Source organism: Macaca thibetana, chromosome 6, assembly GCF_024542745.1.
Source record: "Macaca thibetana thibetana isolate TM-01 chromosome 6, ASM2454274v1, whole genome shotgun sequence".
Lineage (NCBI taxonomy): Eukaryota > Metazoa > Chordata > Mammalia > Primates > Cercopithecidae > Macaca > Macaca thibetana.
In genome coordinates this window covers 69,415,314-69,438,971 of record NC_065583.1, presented here as the reverse complement: position 1 = coordinate 69,438,971, position 23,658 = coordinate 69,415,314, and the positions used below count along the sequence as shown (strand labels likewise).

At 38.2% G+C, this 23,658-nt stretch overlaps 2 protein-coding genes across 2 annotated transcripts in view; one reads left to right on the top strand and one right to left on the bottom strand.

Moving 5' to 3' along the window:
- The window catches only part of SRP19 (signal recognition particle 19), an 823,764-nt gene that overhangs the window by 76,197 nt on the left and 723,909 nt on the right, over nucleotides 1-23,658 (top strand). The gene's annotated exons all lie outside the window — the stretch shown is intronic.
- The window catches only part of EPB41L4A (erythrocyte membrane protein band 4.1 like 4A), a 275,596-nt gene continuing 267,263 nt past the window's right edge, over nucleotides 15,326-23,658 (bottom strand). The window contains exons 24-25 of the mRNA XM_050793057.1: nucleotides 18,589-18,705; nucleotides 15,326-16,730 (exon numbers count right to left, since the gene is read on the bottom strand). Of these exons, the coding sequence (XP_050649014.1) occupies nucleotides 16,654-16,730; nucleotides 18,589-18,705 (194 nt within the window). The 3' untranslated portion in view covers nucleotides 15,326-16,653. The remainder of the gene's footprint in view (nucleotides 16,731-18,588; nucleotides 18,706-23,658) is intronic.

The window sequence follows — 23,658 nt, the reverse complement described above, 5'->3', positions numbered from 1 at the left end:
GAGCTTCTGATCTCATCTGCCCTCTATTAATAGTAATACATGATTCTTTACATACTTCTATGTTTAGTAATGACTCCAGAGAAATAGGTTCTGATCCATTTGAAAATTTTGAAATTATTGTGCAATCTTTTTTAATTATTTAGGGATTTCTTCCTATATTTGAAGGCTTAAAAATAGTAGAAATTATGTTTCCATGAAACAGCATATATTCAATATAATACCATGCTGAAATTTTGGGAAGGGTGAGTGTCGTCTTGTATGTGTGTTGTAACCTGAATGAAAAACATGGCTACATGATTTAAAATATCTAAATTTCATCACCACTTGGTGTGGAGGGAGGCTCTGAAGGATCTGTTTTCCCATTTCTGTTTTTGGATCCCCACTCTCCACACATTTGCAAACTCAGCTTGTGTTGTTTACTTCACATGGAGGAGGGGATACGTCCTCCCCAGAGTTAGCATTTTAACCATCAGAAGACTAGGATCACTACGTAACTGATTATCCATATGTTTCTTGCCTGATAATTAAGATTTATATTTTTGCATAAAATCTCAATAACCCAAAAATGCCATGTAACATTCAATATTTCTGTGCTCTTCTTTCCCACTGTTATGAATTGTGTCCCCACCCCCTAAAATTTATTTATTGAAATCCTAATACCCAGTACCTCAGAATATTACCATATTTGGAGATAAGGTCTTTTCGAATTTGGATACTGACAGAAAGGGAAGACGACGTAAAGACACAAGGGAAAAACGGTCATCTATGAGCCAAGGCGAGAGGCCCGGAACAGATTCTTCCCTCGTGGCTCTCAGAAAGAACCAACCCTACAGGTACCTTATCTTGGACTTCTAGCCTCCAGAACTGTGAGAAAATTAATTTCTGTTGTTTGATCTACTCAGTCTGTGACTTTATTATGGCAGTCCTCACAAACTAATACACCCACCAAAGGAAGAAGAGTGCAGGAAGTTTTAAGATGCCAAAAAGACAGATTGTAAAACAGTAGGAAATGGGGAAGTTCATTAAGATGACACGTGGGAGCCAACAGGTTACATAAGAGTACAACTGTTATGCACTCCCCATAAAGGAAAGGATTAATTTTAGGTCCTGCTGAACCATGTAAAAGGTGTAAATTAAATAAAATTATCTCTCTGACCCTAGGTATAAAGGAAAAAAAAAGAGAACATTCAAATATAAAGTAGAAAAAGAAATCTGCCATATTGAAAGTATATTAAGGTATTGAGTTAAAATAAGTAGTCCTAACATTTAAATATATAAGACATTTTAAGATCTTTGAAGTTTCACAGTGGCAAATCCTAGGATCTCCTTATAATGCTGAAAAAGTCTCACTAACTGACTTACTCTTTGGAAAATGATGGTAAAAATGGTAGATGATTGATGGTAGATGATTGTAACACTGTGAAACCTAGACTGATAAATACATTTCAATTCGTTTTATTGAATCATTGATAATAGATTTTTCCTAACATAATTTTTTAAAAAATGAAATACCTAGCAATTTCCTTATCACCAACACTGATATAAATGACAACCTGGAACAAGTCATTGATTAATTCTGGCCCTCTGCTTCCTTATTTATAAAGTGGAATATATATATATATATATAGCTATAACTACATTATATATATATATATGTTATAGCTACATAAATATCTGAGATACTCAGGTGAAACTTTTAATCTTCCTAGGTAAGAGTCATAAGAGATGGCACAAGAAAGGGGCACACAACACATGAGTTTTATTTTTGCTCTAGTCATTCTTATTGTATCATTCTAATAAACAAATGTACCATCTAATGTTTCATACAAAAAAATCATTTATCTGTCATTCATGTTGTAGAGAAAGTTGAATTCTCTTAATCATCCATTGTGATTTTGTCCTAAAGCATCAACTTTATCATTGGTTTTATATCTATTAGTCAGAATATTAGGTTGATTATTATCCTCCAAGCACACTCTTTGCCAAGATCTACCATTGTTTTTCATTAGTTGAAATTCTGGATGGAAGGAGATAGAGCCTATGTAGATGATGGATGGGGTTAAGAACCCAAGGACTAACAGGATTGTATAAGAAACTACTGCTGGGTGATATATGCACATGTTGGAGTAATGCTCACTAAAAGTGAGGAGGCAGCATGAAGCAGTTGGCAGGACAACAGGCAGCCTAAATTACATCATTCATTTAATAGTTCTAACATATGGCAACTATTAAATCTCCAAAACAAATGCAAGGCTAACCAGCACTCTCACAGAAAACACGCTTTCATTCTTGATTTTTCTAATAAAACGCTTCAGTCCAAGTTACTGCCAATTTCAAAACAATAACAATAACATATATTTCTAAATCCAATAACAATATAGGACTTGCTGAAAGACTAATAGTCATCTAATAATACATAAAATGTTAAATATTCTTGTTTTTATGTCTTTCACAAATTTTTTCAGGAGCTCTGTAGGAATAATTTAATGCTTTAAAGCAAGAATTAGATTCTGTAATACATAAATCGGCTCATAATTATTTTCAGAATGAAGGACCCACAAAAGTTGTATATTAAAGCTGGCCTCTGCTTAAAGCAAGTGAAACACAACTTCAATTCTGTCATTTTCCAGTTAATCTCACATGTGTGATGCAAAAAGCACAGGAGAAAACTCCAGTGATCTTTTAGGGAAACTAATTTTACTCTTGTTCTACATAGTCTTCAAATAATTACCCTATACCCTGATGTGATTATTACACATTGTATGCCTGTATACACCTACAAACATTAAAAATTAAAAATTAAATTATTTTAAAAAATAATAATTACCCTAAGCAGGAAACAAGAGAGACAATAAAAGAGAGCAAGGTACAACACACTATTACTGCATGAATTGTCATTGGAAACTTCTTATCGTACTTAGGTAAAACCCTTCATCTAAATAGTATGTCTTCTGGTTAGCTACCCTCAAAAGTCTCAGGTCCTCTGTGAACACTCTAGAAGAGTGAAGGGCCTAGGACTAATGGACAGACAACTTTACACCAAGATTCAGACTCCGAGAAGTTAGTGCCTTCCTCACTGCCTACCTATTCTATGCTTTATCCATGTCACTTCTAGGCTTGACCCAAGTGTTTTCCTCCCTAGTCCTTTGGATTTAATCCCATTCAGCTTAGCCCTTTGCCCTTTGATCTGACTTCTCCTTTCATCCTACCTCCCGGTCACCAATTGTCTAAGGCTTTACAATGTACTCTGTGGAATATCATTCTTCTGCCTAGGAATGTCCAACACTTTTAACTTTTTAAAGAATGTCATTTTTCCACCCAGTATCCATTCACCTTTTTCCAGATCACATTACCCCAGTTTTCCTCTGGGAAACTAACTTCTTCCTTGTTCAGTTCAAGTGTTTATGATGGAGTTAACTTCACCTCTGTCTCCAGGAGCACACAAGGAACTAATGCATGAACAATCAAATAATTATATTCCAATCCCTTCCTTTGACTGGAAGGGGTCATGTAGATCACTCACTGTAAAGAATGAGTTGGTAAAGACCCACATGAACAGAAGACCATGAGCCAAGTTGAACAAGGTAAAGGTCTGGAGATCTTAGTGTAGGAAACTGTCTGCTGCTTCCCCTCACCCCCACCCTGGTGCATGGGAATATCTGAGAGGTCGTCTGTGGCCCCACTAGTGAGGCATTCCATAAAGCCATTTCTCCAGAATAGCATTCAGGTACCACGGCTCGGAGTCCTTCTCTGAGACCTACCAGTAGCTCAGCTGGTTCTTCTCACTCTCCAGCCCAGGGGATCTTACTCTAATCTTAGGGGAAGCCCTGTTCTCTTCCTTCTGCTTCTTTAAATATTCTGTCCCTTCCCAAAATACTCTTAGTTATCTAAGGACCTAGGATTTTGGAACACAACTCTGGAGAGACTCTTTCTACACTGTCACTTCCCTTCCCCAAGGTGATGAGCTCAGAGCTGCCCATCTGCTCCAATTGGGAAAGAAACGATATGCCAAAGGAAGTGAAAAATAAATCCCAAATATGGTATTACATCATAGTCTCCTGTGGAATTAAATATTTACATCCCTGCAAGGAAAACTTACTTCACATCTGGGTGTTATCCTCACCCTCCCCAAATGACCCCTTGCAAACATACACACACTTCAGTTCCTGTTCTAAATCTGGGTCCAAATCCCAATAGGATGAGAACTGTTGTGCACAAAGCAGCCTGACTGCCAGAGTGATGTTTTCTCCAAGTTCCCCAAAGATGAGATAAATAAGAATAGACCTTGGGTGCATTATTCCCCTTGTAATGCTCCTTATCTGAGATTACCCATAAAATTCACCCACTTCCCACAAATAGTGCCTTCATCATCCATCCCTCAAACTCACCCATCACTTCCACTGAACTGAGAGAAGGCCTTGAGGGACCCACTTTACTTGAGAAGTGAGAAGCTGTTGTGACCTAAATAAGGTGGCAGGTGTTGTAAGCAGGCTACCTAACCTCAATCTCCACCAGAACTTCCTCATATCCAAAAGCTACAATGTCTCCGAACTTCAGAGATCCTCAGGATGAGCCAATGTGGGGGTTTACTGAGCTCAGACCCTTAAAGTGCAAATGACTCCATTCTCTGATCTGTTCCATTTTCTGAGACACTTTCCTCCTGGATGAGGATTTCCTATAAAGAAAAGTTGCTGTGAAAATGTTTCTTTTTTCCTACAAACTAAACAAAATAGGGGTGTGCTTGTGCTTCACTGGAGTCTTAGAAATGTCCACCTTCCCATGCAGAGCAGTGCTCTTTTGAAGCTTGTTAAGTAGTCCCATCTCCTTTCCCAAGAGAGTGACTGCATCCCAGGCCACCACATCAATCCACAGCATATTAAGGGGACACCCATCTGTCAGGGCACCAGGATCCTTCCACCTTAGAAGCTGCCTTACAAACAGGGCATCCCAAAAGACCTGCTGTGATAAGTGCCTAGCTGTGTCATCTGGCAGGCCCTGAGCCACTGCTGCTGAAACCACTCCTCTCTCTTCAAAGTCCACTCTAAATTCAGAGTCTAAGAAAAAAGCCTTAAAAAGAATATCTTGTGCACCTTCCTTTTTAACTACTTTCCTAGCATGCATAAAACTCAGATCCAACCATAGACTTTATTCAGGTTACATTTGTCCTTTCTTCCTTCTGCCCACCCTCCTCAGGTTGCCCGAAAACTTTAAGGCATTTTTGTAGAGCTTTTTTCAACTTGGTCGTATTACAATCCACTGGTTTTCCTGAAATCACAGAAGCCTTCTGAGCACATACTTTGTCTCTGCACAGGACCATGACTTGCCCTCCCAGTGACCTGGCCCTAATTCTAGAGTATGTCAGCAATGCTAATTCAGAAATGTGCTGCATAAGGAATCCCAGCAATTTCAGAAAGGTCTCCATTATATCAAATACAAGTCTCAGCCCACACAGTAGGTGTGCCACCAATGTAATATTACTTTTCTATAATTCAGCTTAGCTTTTATTTCAAGCTCCATTTTACTAAAAAGGCAGAAAATTTAATCTGTTGGCTTGGTGTTCTTCCTTTCTCATTCTCCTTTCCTTGGTTGTGTCTAAGTCCCCAGGGATTCAACAGTGTCATACTCTTGGTCACATACTAAGGCATCTGAGGCCTATTTGGTCCTCTCTCAACACCACAGAGACCCTCACTTCTGTCCATGGGGTCCTTGTGAGTCCAGCAACTCTCTCCAATGCTCTGAGTCTCACTTGAGGGACCCAGAAACTTCTGTCAGGACATCAGTGGCTGGCCTACTAACATGCACTGCCTAGCAGTTCCTGTTCTGATTCTGGATATTTTCCTGTGGCTTCTCCTAGAAAGTGCAGCACAGGGCCCTGCTCTCTCGTGCCCCACAGACCTGAAACTGCACATTCTCTCAAACATTTCAAATTAAGTCTCAGAAACACTAGTCACTCTCTACTGAATGCTTGGCCTGGAAGATTATGTAGGGTGGCCATTTTCCACCCATGCATGGAGAAGCAAAGAAAGCTTGTGTGAAAAGAGAAAAAGAATGAAGCGGGTTCTCCTATATAGTATTTTGGGAAGGGACAGGGCAGAGGAATAAAGAAAAAGAGCCAGAAAATTGCTATCTTCGATCCTAATGATTTTCCTGGTCATGGACCCAGTCTCTTGCAAAGCTAGATGAATATTTGCTTTCGGATTCTGTGATATACTCCTGCATCTTTCCAATAAATTTTAATTTGAATAGGTACCTGGTAAAATGGATTTACAACTTACTCATAGGTTTGGTTTTAAAGTCAGTAAGTGAAAAAAATCACATATAGTAAAAATTATCCTTAAAATGCTTTACATTTCTTAAAAAGTATAGTGTGCAGTTTTTACAACTCTGCAAGATGATTTTATGGGTTCTCCTAATTTATCATTTGTGAAAGTTTTACCATTGAATCCAGTTAATACTTCATTTTCATCAAGAACGTAGGCAAATATCTCATCATTAACTCACCTGGTCACCTGAGCAGTCCATTTCTCTGTTTTCAGTGACAAAATGATTTTAAAACAAAATCATTTATACACGAATTTCCATGGGTCTTGACAAAGATGTCTTGACTATTGACTATTTCAATCCCCAGCATTATTCAAATTTTCTTACTCTTGCCTCCACTTTTTCTCTAGTTCTCTCCCTAACTGGCTTTCTCTCACTTTTCATTTGGGGACACTTTGGAGTTGAGTAAGTTAATTATGCATGCGATGAAATCATATTGTACTTGCAAACAAGCAATCCCAAATTAAAATAATAGGGTTAAATTAATACAGACTAACTCAAAAATTTAGACCTGGAAAGGATATCGTCTACTCTAGGGTAGCTTCTACATTTTTGCAATGAGGAAATGAAGGCCTAGAGAGACGATCTCTTCATAGTCACTTCAAAAGTACCATTGTGATTAAGAACGTGAACTCTAGAATCAGCTACCAGGATTAAATCATTGCTCCACCACTTAGTAGTTATGTGCCTTTGGGCAAGCTTCTCAATCTCTCTGGCTTCAGTCTCCTCTTTTGTAAAATGAGTACAGTTATAATAGCATCTCCCTCACAGAGTTGTTGGGATTATACATGAGAGCATAAGTTCAGGGCTTTGGGCAGTAGCTGGCACACAGTGAATGTTCAATATATGTTATCTATTAGTTTTTGTTTGTGCCAGTTAGTAGCAGAGTTGGAACAAAAATTGAGTTTTCCAGATTTCTGGCTGGTACTCTCCCCTGTGCCAGGCTCCCTGTCAAGCCAATGATGAAAGGAGAATAATGATAACAGGAGCTTATAATGCAGGGAAGCCAAGAACCATGTCAAATTAGCCATCAGCACAGTGCCTGGCCAATCGTCAGCAGCCAATATATGTTTACTGGATAAGTCCAGAGGTGGCCACAAAGTAGAAACTCACATGCACATGAATTCCAGTGACAATCAGTGGTTAAGAGGGTCCTTGCTAAAAGAGGGATTTACTTGAGAAAATATTCAGAATATATTTCTAGGTATTCCACAAATTTGATACAAATGTTGTTAAATATATGTATATATAAATATGTATGCAGGTGTGCACATATGTATGTTAAAGATATGTATACATAACACATGTATAAAATAATGTGGAAGCTTTTTGCATCCAAATGTTAGCACTAAAAAGTAAAAAAACAAAAAAGTAAAAATAAAAATAAATGTTAACAATAAGATGTATAATTTGAGGTGGCTCTTGTGTTCCTTTGGGTTTGAGTCCTTTTTAAGTGTCCTGCAGAGAACACAAATTAGTTTTTTAACTAAAAGAAACAAATAATTTTACTTAAAGGTAGCTAGACTTAATTTTAAGACAAGTTGAATACAAGTGGAATTGTTAATATTTATTCTCTCATCAATAGTTCTTTATAATTCCCCAGTTATATAATATAATTTTTATGGAATTCAATATGAACAACTCAAAATTATGAAAGTAATTACATTTAGCTTCTATTACAGTCACTAATTGTTCAACTTCTGCTCACATGACAGCTGGTGGAAGTGATGCTTAGATGGTTGGACCTAAATAAACTATAAGTGCAACAGGTGCTATTTAATAAAAGAAAGAAAAGGTTTTCCAAAACTCTCAGGTAGACCACATGCTGGGGTCAGAAAAGTCGCATTTGGCTTGGAAGCTACATGTAATATACTCCTAAATGAATAAGTAAATGTACAAATTACCAGTAAGTGTAAGAGGTGACATCATGAAATATGTGGCATCATGTCAAAAGGTATTGCAAACAAAACATTTAATCCATCAGTGGTTTGTTTTTCAAAACCTCCCTCTTCTCCCTTTTCTCATTCTAATTATCGAAGTGATTGGATATAACTACAGAATAGTGGATGTGGTGGGCAGCCTCTAAAATGACCCTCAGTGATTCCTACCTCCTCATCTTCATGCTCTTTTACAATTCCCTCCCCTTTATAATTCCCTCCCTCTTGAGTGTGGGTTGAACTAGTGACACAATTGTAACAAATAAAACATGGTAAAAGTGATAGGATGTCACTTCTAAGGTACAGTTACAAAATGACTGTGATTTCCATCGTGGGCACCCTCTTTCACTCACTCTCTCACTCTGAGGAAAGCCAGTTGCCATTTTGTGAGCTGTGCTATGGAGAAGTCTACATTGCAATGAACCGATGTCTCCATTCAATAGACAGTGAGGGTCTGAGGGTTACCAGCAACCACGTGCATAAGCCTCAAATCAGATCCTCTCCAATTGAGGATCCTACTGACAACTAGATTGTAGCCTTGTGAGGGGCCAGAAGCACCCAGTTAAGTCACATCCAGATTCCTCATCTGTAGAAACTATGACATGATAATGTCTATTGTTTACATCACTAAGTTCTGGAATAATTTGTTACACACAAATAGATAACTCTAATAGGCTAGGGAACAAAAAATCTTAAGCCAATGTAATTTTTTTAAAAAGTGGCAAAAATGATAGAACAATTTGGGCAACAAGATAATGTTGGATTAGATTATAATGCAGAAGTAGATTATAGACTGCATCAATATTGACATAAATGTATCAATATTATTTAATATGGATAAAATAAATGATTAAAGAAAAGAAGGGTAGAAAGAAGAAAGAGAGAGAGGGAGGGAAGGAGAGAGACAGGAAGGGAGGGACAGAGGAAAAAAAGAAAGACACCTTTTCCTTATAGACAAATTGTAAATAATATAATGTGGATATTCTCTCCACACACCCTCCCCCAAAGGATGTGTAGCTTAATCTCCTACCTCCTACAGTATGTGCTGAACTTAAAGACTGACTTCCAAAGAACTGAGTATGTAAAAGGAAAATACAGGTTGAGTATCCTTTATCTGAATTGCTTGGGAATCTGAAGTGTTTCAGATTTCAGATCTTTCCAAGATGTTGGAATATTTGCATATACACAATGGGATATCTTGGGGATGGGACCTAAGTCTAAACACAAATTCATTTGTGTTTTATGTGTACATTATAAACATAGCCTGAAGGCAACTTTATACAATATTTTTAATACTTTTGTGCATGAAACAAAGTTTATGTACATCAAACCATCAGAAAGCAAACGTGTCACTACCTCAACCATCCATGTAGACAATCTGTGGTTGTTTGGCATCATCATCATCCTTGACTCTAAATTTATATGCTACCAATAAGCAATCATTTTCTCTCACTTATTCGCATAGTACTTACCAATAAAAAAAAGATATAACATTAATACAGCATAAAATGTAATAAGTTCAGAGTAACTAAGCAGCACATGAGCATCACCAGAATACCTGTGTCCTCTATTAAACAACAGCAACAACAAACATTGACAGGCTTTCAGTCTCCACCCACGATGCTGTGTTTTGATTAAAAGGTTACTGTTCCCCCCCCCCCGCTTTTTCCTTTCTTTTTTTTTTAGGTGAGAAGAAACATCCGAAGTAGCTGACAGACCATGAACTGGGTCCTCTAGGGAGGAGGAAGCATTTTGCCAAATGGCTTTTACAGGTCTGGGTGCAGTGGCTCATACCTGTAATCCCAGCACTTTGGGAGGCCGAAGTGGGTGGATCATGAGGTTAGGAGTTCGAGACCAGCCTGGCCAATATGGTGAAACCCCATCTCTACTAAAAATGCAAAAATTAGTTAGACGTGGTGGCAGGCGCCTGTAGTTCCAGCTACTCTTGAGGCTGAGGCAGGAGAACCTCTAGAACCCAGGAGGCAGAGGTTGCAGTGAGCTGAGATGCCACCATTGCACTCCAGACTGGGCAACAGAGTGAGACTCTGTCTCAAAAAAAAAAAAAAAGAGAGAGAAGAAGAAGAAGAAAAAAAAATGTTTCCTCCAAAGTCATCTGCCTCATTAACCACAGTTTTGTCTTAAAAGTCTGTCTGTAATTTTAGAAACTGACATGATTTCTTATTCTCTAATGAGTGCAGACTGCTCTAGTCCTTCAATAAGCCCAACACACATTTTCGCCATGTCTGTAGGCACTTTTCTGCAGTGTTAACAACATCATCTTCATCATGATTATGATTATCATAATCACTTTCATTCAGAACCATTTTAGCTACAATCAATCAATGAACAACTGGAGCCTCATTATCAATATTAAAAACTTCAATATCCACTTCTTCCAGCTTGCTGATGGTCTCTGAAGGTATTTTTTTGCATATGTAAAGAGGTCAGAGATCTTTTTTTCTCATTTGACATACAGAATTTTTCTAAGTTGTCACATTGTTCGCCATCACCACTAAACGTAGTCACAGGCCAGAGGTTGTGCCAGGCATATACAATGTGTCTTTAGTCACTGTGTTCCAAGTGTTGGTAACAGCATATATGGACAGCATCCTTCATGCTAAACTCTTTTTGAAAACCTTCTGCACCCATGCTTCTGTTCACCACACAACCATGCTGTTCAAGAAATGCATTTTTCATTGATCTAAGGATACCCTGGTCGCCTGGTTGAAATAATAAAATTACATTTGGAGAAAAGTACATGTCATAAACAACATTACTTTTGATGAAAATTTTAGCTGAAAGCTGAGCAGAACAGTTGTCAAGGAATAATACTTGGAGTCATCATCCAGTCCAGCTTCCGTACTGAGAGCTTCTTTTGATGTCCCTGGTGATCCAGGCTTTTGCTTAGCATGATAATGAACTAGTAAGAAATTCACTCCTTGAAAACAGCAAGGACAAAAGCTTTTGCCTACACAGCAAGTTTACATTTATGTGCGCATGCTACATTAACACATCCCAGCACAGATATTCTGTTCATGGTATCTTTAAGTCCTTTAGGGGCTGTCTCATCAGCTGTAGTCGGTGTCTTTCTGGGTCAATAACATCAAAACAGTGATGTTTCATCAGCATTACAGACTTGTTCTAGTATTAGATTTTCATCAACAACCACCTTTGGAAACTCGTCAATGAATTTCTCCACTGCTTCATGAGCAGCAGATGTTTTATCACCACAAATCTTTAAAAATGTAATGCCAAGTCTTTCCTTAAATGTCTTAAATTTCAGCAACCAGCCTGTTGAATAGTTACAGTTCCTTTCAATTTTCAGTTCATTGTGATACATCTTTGCTTGTTTCCTAATTATCATACCACTAAGTGGCACATGTTCATTACAATGCTGATGGATTCACTGTGTTCATACATGATCAAGATCTTCATGTTCAGCTTTATGCAGTGTTTTTCTATTTTTCATTAACTTGTGTCCATCACTTTCCACATAGATCTTCAACAGTTTATCCTTCTGTTTCTTAGGTCATATGTGGTGGTCATTACAATACTATACTCTTCTGTAAAATGTTTCAAGCTTATACTGCTACCTGGTCTCTTCAACAGCTTGACTTTTTGTGCTATGGATAAGTAAAAATGCTTTCTCTTTTCCTTACCACTGTTGCCCATGGGGTATAAACAGACTTTTCTGACATTTTCAACAATATCTTCACACCACAGAGCATAGAATAGGCAAAACAATACAGTAAGGAATGCACATAAGTCTTGGCCTCACACAGGGCATTGTGGGGGAAACTGCCAGTGGCAAGTCTGGCCTGCATATGTGCCATTTTATTATGCTTTTTTTGTGTGCTTGCATGGAGGAATCTGGGCATGTAAAGAAAATATATATTGCAGCTGAAGGGGGCTCAAGTATCTTTCTTCTCTTTGGGATGCTGAATAAGCTGTGTGTTGTGTGCTTGCATTTTGACCGTGACCTAGCATATAAGGACAGATATGAAATTTTCCACTTGTGGCATCATACTCTCATTCAAAAGTTTCAGATATTGAAGTGTTTTGAATCTTGAATGTTTGGATTAGGAAATGTTCAACCTATAGTCACTTTCCTGTAAGAAAAACTGGAAAACTCTACCTTATCTAAGTGGTCAAGATTAACATCACCAGTGATAAGTCATGTGGATAGGTATACTATACTCTCTAATATAATGTGATGAGAAGGGTACTTCACCTCTGTGATACTCTTTCCCATAAACCCACAACCTCGTCTAATCATGAGAAAAACAGCACACAAACCCATAGTGAGGGATATTCTTCAAAATACCTGACCAGTACTGCTCAAGACTATCAAGATCATGGAAAACAAGGAAAGACTAGGAAACTATCACGGACCACAGGGAGACTGTGGAGACATGACAACTAAATGCAATGTACTACCCAGGATTGGATCCTAGAACAGAAAAGGGACATCAGTAGAAAATCTAGCCTTTTCCCTTTTCTTCCGGAATTTTCTCTTCTGTGTGTCTCTTATAAGGATACTCGTCATTGGATTTAAGGCCCACAGTGTACAATCCAAAATAATCTCACATTGAGATTCTTAACCTAATTACATTTACAAAGACCTTTTATTTTCAAATAAGGTCACATTCACAGACTCTGGGACTTAGGATATGAACATATCTTGGGGGCCACAGTCCAGCCCACTACAGATGTAAACATTAGTAGGAAATTGGTGAAGCATATACAAGAACTTGCTATACGCTCTGCAACTTTTCTGTACATCTGAAGTTTTTCCAAATTAAAAGGTATATTTTAAAAAATTAAAAATAAATACATATGTGCGCAAAGTTGGCCTATGATATAAAAATCCAGAAACTCAAAGAGTAAAAGGAAGCCACCGCAGATGGATATCTCCTTGTACACAGCAAAATTGGCGGCAGCTGTTATCTATAAATTTGTAAAGAGTAATACTTAGTAACAATAATACTCTAGAAAATATTCGAATTATATTCTGTTTTTCTACGCACATCTAAGCCACTAAAGATGAAAAACTATCCTGACTTTTCAAATATCTTCAACCAAAACTTGAAGATGAAGAATGTAAAATTGTTTTAATGTTTGGTTACTACTCTTCCTTTTTTAAATTGCAGATTTGGAAGGAAGTCAAATACTGCAAAACTATATATATACACACACACACACAAGTATATATATGTATATATATACACACACATATATATATGCAGATTCAACAACTCTTTCATTTTTGAGTATGTGTCACATTACAGTAAGATTCCAAACTTTACAAAATTTTCTCTCATTGATTTATTTGCTTTGAACAAATGCAAGTTAAGTGGTTCCAATGGCTGGCACTTCCTCTGTATTTATCAATATAGTCATTGCTTCAGTTCAAACCTGTAATTTAAAAGCTTAAATTGATTAAGCAGGGTTGCCCTTCCTGAACATTTTTTTGGTCACCTTTCTGAGGTACATTTGTATCTAATGGATACTGATCTGAGTGTTTCTTTTACTTTTGTTGGGTTGTTTTCCTTAATATTATAAAAAGATCTATTGTCTCAAATGGTCCATATTGAAAAGTGATTTGGGCTTATATAGAATTCTTACTCTTGTGGTTAGAATTCTGTACCTTTTTGATGTTAGGGAAAGAGGTCTGCAGTTAGGTCACAACGAAATACCAAATATCAAACATGGAACATAGTAATGTCAGGTACCACAGCCCTAAGATCCTGGCTTGACTCTGGGCCAAACCTTGCTGACCTAGGCTGAATGGCCACACTCTCTTTTCAGAGTCATCCAAGGCTAGCATGCAGATGAAGGCTAACAGAACAGAGGGGAAACTGATTCTCCAAATCCAAGACTCTGTGTGGCTCTGAACACAGAATGCACACCTTTTCTTAAAACAAATCACTTAGGAAACCTGTCAGGGAAAGTGTAATCCCAGTCTAGTCCCCACCGTTGATGAGAATACACTGCAGTTCTTCACATACCCCGCTCTCATCCTGACTGCCGGATTCAAAAATCAGAAGTTATTCTGGTGTTTAAAGTGGCATATTTACCAAAATGATAAATAAAATGTGAACATGTAAGATACTAATGATGTTTTAAAACTATACATATTACCTTTCCCCCCAGTATTCAGCTTATAACGCATAAAACAATCTGCTTTCCTTACCAACCCATAGATAATACCCCTGCTTTTCCTCTTTTAACTCCCCGTCACTGTTTCCCTCAAACCACTTGAACACTCCCTTTTCTCATGCCTATCTCCCAAAGGTGAGCTCCCAGTCATCTCGCCTCAAACCAAATGATCTCTGAGATGTTCCAAAATGTTCAGTTCAGCTTGCCTGGTGTTACTTTCTGAAAGAAGTCCCTAGTCAGTTGCAGGAAGAAAGTTCCTGGCAGTTGCCTCCTTTTGTTTTCCACCATCTGTTTTGTTCTGTACCCTCCTGATCTTGCTTTCTTCCCAGCAATCTGTGCATTTCAGTCATTGAATTTCATGAGATAAAGCTGCCTAGGTGACCACCCTCCACCCCCAACAACATCCTGAGAACTATTCTAGAAGAATAAATGTAACACTCAGACTTCCAGGTGAGGGATGAAAGGAGGATTCTAGCTGAATTATTTTTGCAGAAGCACAATGTGGGACATTTGCTTGCAGTGTAATCCCAGTCTCTCTGTGCCTTGTCTCTCTTCTCCAGATTTTACCCTTCTGAGTTTCTTTGGGGAAGGCTGGCTCTGGGATATGCATAGAGCCTTATACACTAGGTTCTAAGATTTCTCAACTTAAATATTAGCCACTTGCCACTACTCCTCTCCTTTGAATCCCACAGGATTGAGTTCCACTGTCCTGCAGCTCTCTTTCTTCTGTCTGTCGACAGCTTTCTTTTTAGCGTATAGATCCTTTCAGTCACCATTTTTTGGCTTCCCATTTGCCTAAACTCAAGTTCCTGTAAGCACCATTTAAGAATTTCCTAGGTACTGCAAGTTATTTTAGCTATTCTTCTAAAATAGCATCGGTAATTCACATGATACTGTGCTACAAGATGAAAATATGAACTTCATTTTATTGTGGATGCAAATATGAGCAAAAATGCTTATGGGTGTGGGTCAAGAATATATTCATGGAAAGTTAATACCTTTATTACAACAAAAAACTTTTTTATAATAACTTAGAAGTCATTCAAAAGTAATCTAAGAACAGATTTATTTTAGAAACTAATTACACTGTGACATCTGGACTGCATAGATCAATCAGCAATACTAGAAAGAAATCTTGAAAGAGAATGAGATTTTTGGTCAGGAGATTAAGGCTCAAATCCTGTCTCTGCTGCTTTCTAGCTTTATGACCTTGAATAAGTTTCTTAACTTTTGAAGTGTATGCACAAAATACCTTTTATAGTAGAATAGTTGTGTTCCCATTTTTTCCATGCCTTTCTATATCCACTCTCCTTGACTTTTCAGTTCCTCTCATTAAGAATAGAGACTATTTCCTCATTCCTTGAACCTGGGCCAATAAAATGCTGCAGAAGTAGTTGTGTGCCAGTGCCAAGAGTGAGCCATGAGAGGACTCACATGCCTCCACTCACTCACTTGGCACCTGCTTGAAACAAGCTAGGGTTAGCCTGCTGGAGAGGCAAGATCCACTCTTGTGTGCCCAGGTGACCAAACTCTACACCTATGAATGAGGCCACCCTAGACTAGTAAGTCCCAGAAATCTGCCAACTTACCACAGACTCATGAGCAAGCCCATTTATGATCACCTGAGCCTGATCCAGACCATAATTACCCAACCATGACAAAGACTTGTGAGTTAAACAAATTATTGTTTCAAGCCACTCAGTTTCAGGGCAGTTAGTCACCCAGTTATAGCAAACTGATACAGGTACTACATAGGTTGTTGTGAAGATTAAATGAAAAAAAATATGTAATGTACTTACTGCAGTGCCTAACATATAGTAGATGCTTAATGGATTGTTGCTATTTTTATTATCATCATACCAAAATGATCTGTTTTTATGTTAATGAAGTAATAGTTCATGACAGTGCTTTTTCTAATTTTTTTTAAGGCTGTATTAGTCAGGATATAAATAACAAATACAAATCAACTTAAATTTTAAAAGGAGTGGTTCATTAGAGCTGATGTCAGACAGACTTAGATCCAGACCTCAATATCACCTTTTCTCTCCTATCTTCCCTGTCTCTCTGTGTGTTGGCCTCATTCTTACTATTGCAGACAGGCTTTCTCTACAAGAGATAAAGTCAGCCGTCCTCCACTATTCTTCTAGTGCCAGGAACATAAAAGCAACAGCAATTTTCCCTATTGACTCCAATATAGAAAAGTCCCAGACAAGGGCTCCAATTGGCCCAGCTTGAGTCATGTGTTAATATCTGAACCAACCACAGCAGCCAAGGAGATGAGGCTCTCTGTCCACATTACTTCATGTGCTGACCCCGTATAAACAGGGAGAAAGCAGAGTCTGCACTGAAGACATAGAAAAGGAGGGGGAAATGTGCTCAGTTGCCAAAGACAATACTACCAGAAGCCTGGAATAATAAATTATGCTATTGTCACCCTCCAATTCACCCCTCATTATCACTGGACTGGATCTTTGGACTTGCAGCCTATAGTCCAGTAAGGCAGAAAATAAACTGCCCTCAGAAAGAGAATTCAGGGCTCTGTGCCTACTTTTCTCCCTATAATCATTCCTTAAAATTATTTTAACCATCCTGATATGGAGCAGCCCTGGGAACATGAGGGAAATCAACCCAATGGATATGTACTTTTAAGGAAAGGCATTTTATTATACTTAACTTCCCATTCTATTACCAACATACAAATATTCTTATTGCACTCTAATAGAACTTTTGGTGTTCTGGACACCGAGATTTTATTTTATTTATTTATGTATTTATTTTGAGACAGTGTCTCACCCTGTTGTACAGACTGGAGTACAGTGGTGCGATCATGGCTCACTGCAACCTTGACCTCCCAGGGCTTAGGTGATCCTCCCATCTCAGTTTCCCAAGTAGCTGGAACTACAGGTGTGTGCCACCACACTCAGCTAATTTTTTGTAGAGATAAGTTTCGGCAAGTTGCCCAGGCTGGTCTCGAACTAGTGGCCCAAGCAATCTGCCCGCCTCAGCCTCTTAAACTGATGGGATTACAAGCATGAGCCACCGCACCTGGCCTTGGTTGGATACAGAGATTTTAGAGGCTTTACTGGCCTGGCCATGGCTGAATCATAGGATCATAGGATTGTAGAGATAAAAGAAAACTTAGAGGTCGTTTATATCTAAATTGGGTGAAAGTAGCAAAGATATCCCAGGTGATAGGCATTGGGGCTATGGGTGTTGCAATTGTTGCAACTGCTGTTATAGTTGAATGTGTGACATAAATGTCACATGTATGAATATGTAATCCTGTGCCCATGCCCCACTTGAGGTTATAGCACCTAGAATTGAGAATAGGGTAGTCCAGCAAGAGGGGAAGGGGGGGGGAATCCCCTCACTCCTTTGCCATGTCACACTTTTTAATCAATGAAACCTAAGTTACCATTAACTTTGTTTAAAAAAAAAAAAAAAAGTTAATTCTGGCTGTGCGTGGTGGTGACTCATGCTTGTAATCCTAGAACTTTGGGAGGCCGAGGTGGGCATATCACTTGAGGTCAGGAGTTTGGGACCAGCCTAGTCAACATGGCAAAACCCTGTCCCTAGTAAAACTACAAAAATTAGCCAGGCGTGGTGGCACAAATCTGTAATCCCAGCTACGTGGGAGGCTGAGGTGGGAGAATCACTTGAACCTGAGAGGTGGAGGTTGCAGTGAGCCAAGATCACACCACTGCACTTCAGCCTGGGCAACAGAGTGAGAGACCCTGTCTCAAAATAAATAAATAAAAATCAGTTAACTCTGCTGAGAGCCATGGTACACAACTGATTTATACTATCTTCACTGCCAACTACATTTCCTGTCTTTTTCAGATGTGTCACAGCCACTTATCCTGTATACACGCTATTGACTTTAGGACACAAGTAGTGACCTTTACATGCAGTCTCCTTAAAACAATTCTTGCTGTACGTAGCAAGTTTAACCAGCCTAAGACTTTAGGATCTTGATTTGACCATTTAGTTTATTCTCTTTAATTTCACATCATCCCATATTTGATAAATGTGCATACAACATCGCCAACCAAATCACCATAAAAAGAACTAAAGAAAAAGGCCAAGAACAACCCTAGACACATCCCTCCATTTGATATCAAGCTATTAAACAGCTATTCAGACAATTATCAATATACATAATTACACTTACATCCCAGCCCCAATATCACTTCATCCAGATGTGTATTACAAGAGACCTTGTCAAGTGCCTTGTTCAAACTCAGATTTCCAAGTTCTCTGCCCTTTCTAGGTCTGGAGGTCTGGACACCTCAAAGAAAAAAGTTTGCTGTGACAAGTGTCAAACCCACTCTGGCTTCTCACAGGTAGGTGCTACTGTCTCTAGGGACTACTCACCCATTCATCTGATAGTGTCTTATACAATTGAGACCACATTCACTATTGCAGACCAGAGTTTATCGAAATTACTACTCCCCCGTTTTAGAAGTGTCAAGCATCGAGATCCTGAAACTTCTGCCTTTCAGCCATTCTTGGGTTCGCCATGATTTCTGGGGAGGTTTCACATTCTCAATTTCAAGTTCAGAAATATAACTTCTCCAGTTGACAGACTTCAGATCTCTAATGGAACAGCTAGAATTCTCTTTCAGTGGCTAAAACCAAATACTAACATTAATACCAGAACAGCCACTCATTAGAAACCCAGTTTTTGTGTTCTGTGCTGTTTGAGTAACTGTGTCCCACAGGAGCAGAGGATGTTCCAATGCTGTTTGCTCTCCCCAAAGACTCTTGCACCATCAAGCTAAGAGCAAAGTTACTGACGGAAACAGATTTTTCTAAAAATATCCTTGGCAATGTGAGGACATGAAACACATGCCACATATATTTAGTCATAAAAATATTAAAAAATTATTTTTGTCTAGCAACTATTTATTCCAGATGTGTGACTAAGCACAGCAACCAAATCATACCTGACTTATAAAAAAAAAAAAAAATTAAGACCAGTTGAGCTGCCTAACCACAGAAGAAACGTCTATTAATAATTTAACCCTCATTGCTACTGGCAAGCTGACTCCTGACTGAAGCACGAGCTTTTTCCTCCTGGTTAGCTTAGGACAGAGTCTGCAGTACAGGAATCTTACCACTCAAAGATGTTTCCTACTTGTCTCAATTGGAATGCATAAGATGTAACCTATTAAAACAGGTCTTTTCTACGTAATTAGAAGAGATTTTTCTTTTAAAAAAGCCTCACCTTGGAAAAATAAGTATAAAAAATATAAAAACCAGGTTTAAAACACCTGGAAAATGTGGTGATTCTACTCCAATATGACTATTCAGTTGTTCATTTATTCCAATTAAAGTGTAATCGTGTGGATGTGCTGCTCTAAGTTAGTACGGGTTTTGTGCTTGGCTTGTACTGCCACCTGGTGGTTTTCTACATGTAGTAACATCAGAGCCATTAAGGAATTTCTTGAATTAGCGTTCACTTAGCAGTCTCCAGTATCTCTGTCATTGACAAGTCAGCACTTCAAGTAAGATCTCTAAAATGGTGGTGCAGAAGAGATTTTACAGAAAATCTGTTATCAAATTAAGACGAACCACACCTTATTTAATCACATCATTTTTATGTGAACACATTTAGCATAAAGATTATCAAATCCGGGCTGGGTGTGGGGACTCACGCCTGTAATCCCAGCACTTTGGGAGGTCGAGGCAGGCGGATCACCTGAGGTCAGGAGTTCGAGACCAGCCTGGCCAACATAGTGAAACCCCGTCTCTACTAAAAGTACAAAAATTAGCCAGGTGTGGTGGCGTGTGCCTGTGGCCCCAGCTACTGGGGAGGCTCAGGCAGGAGAATCACTTGAACCCAGGAGGCAAAGGCTGCAGTAAGCCAAGATTGTGCCACTGCACTCCAGCCTGGGCAACAGAGAATAAAAAAATTTAAAAAAAAGGATTAGCAAATCCATAATGAAAATTCCATATGAGAAAAAAAATTAAGGCTAATTACACCCCCAAAATAAGAAAAAAATGAATGCAAAAGACAAGGCCTTTCCAAACATAGGCCTACCTGGCTTTTGATAAAAACAGGCTTAGTGCAGTCGCTCACGCCTGTAATGCCAGCACTCTGAGAGGTCCAGGCAAGTGGATCACCAGAGGTCAGGAATTTGAGACCAGCCTGGCCAACATGGTGAAACCCCGTCTCTACTAAAAATACAAAAATTAGTTGGGCACAATGGTGCATGACTGTAGTTCCAGCTACTTGGCAAGCTGAGGCAGGAGAATTGCATGAACCCAGGAGGTGAAGGCTGCAGTGAGCCGAGATAGTGCCACTGCACGCCAGCTGGGTGACAGAGTGAAATAACAACAATAAATAAAAAAATAAATAAACATAAACAACAGAAAAACAAATTGGAAAATTGAGAGTTAAATAGTATTACTATATAATACAATAGTATAACTATACAAAAGTAGTTTCCATAGGTTTCTTTGGTATGTTTTAGAATTCATGTTTCTCTTTTGTGAAATGTCTCTTTTTGACTTTAGCTCTGATGATTTCCCAGTATTCATATGGATAAACATGAATATTTTAAAATTAGGGTTATATTTGTTTTAATTACATTTATTATAAGAATTTCATCAATTGATGCATGGAATTTCTCTTTAATTATTACTTTAGACACAGAGAGTTTTAGATTTTCCCAAATCAAGACTAACAGTTATTTTCTTATTTCATTTGTTTATTTTTTAAATACATTTTATTCTGAAAGGCAATATTTGTTTTGAAAGAATACTTTCTCATGGTTCAAAAGGGAAGAAAAGTCTCTATTACTTCATCACTCATTGTAACCAGTTTCTTGCCACCTCTCAGAAATAGCCATTGATTTTTATGCTTAGTAAGTTTTTTTTAACAATAAAATATTTTCACTTAGCCTTTCTATCATGTGACTATTTCCATTTAATTTTTAAACTACATAGGCATTATTTTGCTTTTTAATATCAAGTAAATCTCTTTTTTGTTTTTTCCAAATGGCAAATCACTGTTGCCAGCAATGTGTGTTGGATAAGTCCTCCCTCCTCTGCTAACTTGGAATATTTAAGACAAAGGTCCAACATACACTAAGAACTGTTACTGAGTTATATCTTCCATTGCACTGAAAGGGAAAGCCTGTGCAATTACCATGCTAATTTAATTACCTTGTAAAATTCAGAATATTTCATATCTAGTATTTGAAAAGGAGTTAATACTCCTTCACTACTATTTTTCTAAATTGTTCTGGGTGAATTTGTGCAGCAGCAATAGAAAAAAAAATGTTCTGGCTATTCTCATCATCTTATTTTAAATGAACTACTGAATATAATTTTGTCAGGTTCCCAAAGAATTAGACCAAGTTACTTTAAGAAAGAGATTTTGGCCAGGCATGGTGGCTTATGCCTATAATCCCAGCACTTTGGGATGCTGAGGCGGGCAGATCATTTGAGGTCAGGAGTTGAGCCTGACCACATGGTGAAACACCGTCTCTACTAAAATGTTAGCCGGGCGTGGTGGCACGAGCCTGTAGTCCCAGCTATTTGGGAGGCTGAGGCAGGAGAATCGCTTGACCCAGGAGGCGGAGGTTGCAGTGAGCTGAGATCATGCCACTGTACTCCAGCCTGGGCGACAGAGCGAGACTCCATCTCAAAAAAAAAAAAAAAAGAGAGAGACTTTGTGACCACTCTAAATTATGAATTATTTTGGAAAAATTGTTACCTTTATGCATAGCTTGTTAGTTGAAAAAGCAGGATTAGTGATAAGCCCTTCTAATGTTCCGAAACTGGATAGTTTTTCAAGGAACAAATTGGCCCAAAAAAAAAAAACCTCAAAAGGTGCTTTGTGTCTGCAATATGGCAGGAGAGCTATGCAGAGAAATCCTCTAATTCAGAACAAATAAAAATACTGGATAAGATATTTTAAAATATTGTTGTAAATGCATGGCTGAGTTGGCTGAAAAAATATGGGAAGTCCCCAGAGGCCACAAATAAAAAATAACAGGAATCCAAAGCAAGTTCTGGAGCTGGGATTTGCCTGGGATATTTGCTCATCCCTGGTGGCTTAGAGCTTAGGCTTCCACAGGGCCACGAGGGAGTTAGGAGATAAGACATGAGGCCTGTGCAAGATATGGTAGGATTATGACCCATGTATAAAGTTGTGTTCTCTGAAAAGTAACATCCTCAGTAAGTGAATGGAGAGGAGGGAGATCACCCTACGGAAGAGAAACAGTGGGGATAATTAGCCTACAAAGTATGAAAAAGGATAAAACAGGGAGGAAAGTTTTCCTTGAAAATGACTAATACCAGCCCTCCCTCATATAGAATGGGGTAAAAATTTATACTTACGTGTAGTTTGAGTGCTCCCAAGTCAGTGGTACTCCAAGTTCCAGCAAAACCAAACCATAAATGCTTTCAAGAGGAACAGACCCAAATGGTTATCACAAATTAATTTCCAAACAACATCAGTTCACACTGAAAAAGAAAATGACATGACAAACCCACAAGAAAATGAGCAACAAGTGAGAGTCAGCTAAAACAGTTAGACCCTGTCAATCAGAGTATCAGAGTATCAAATAGTGTGTTTAATATATTTCAAGACATAAAAGAGGTTGCATAACAAAAAAGCAAAAGATACCATAAATTACCTACATCTTTGAAAAAAACCAAAGGGAACTCTCCTAGAAATATAATGTATAATAACTGACATTAAAAACTCAGTATTAACAGCTGAAAAGAGAATTAGTGAGTTGGAAGATAAAGCTAAAGAAGACAAACACCAAGTCTCAGATTCAGGAATCCCAGTTAATCATAGTTAGGTTAAATAAAAAGAAACTCACATCTACTCATATTGTAATAAAATTCAGATCATCCAAGAAAGAAAAGAAAAGACAGATTATTTGGTAAGGAACAACCATTAGACTGACCTCTGACTTTTTCCATAAAATATAAGGCATATTCATTTCATATATTCACTCCTATTATAGGAAATACTAGTTTCAAAGTGCTAAGAGAAAATAACCATTAATTTAAAATCATGTACCCAGCAAAATCCCTTTCAAAAATGAGAGTGAAACAAAGACATTTTCAGACAAATAAACGCTATGAGAGTTTAGAATGAGTAGACCCTCACTAAATGAGCCTATATGCAGTGTTTCTCAAACATTAATTTGCATATGAATCACCTAGGGAGTTGTTAAAAAACAAATTGTGATTCATTATGTCTGGGGGGGGATCTGAG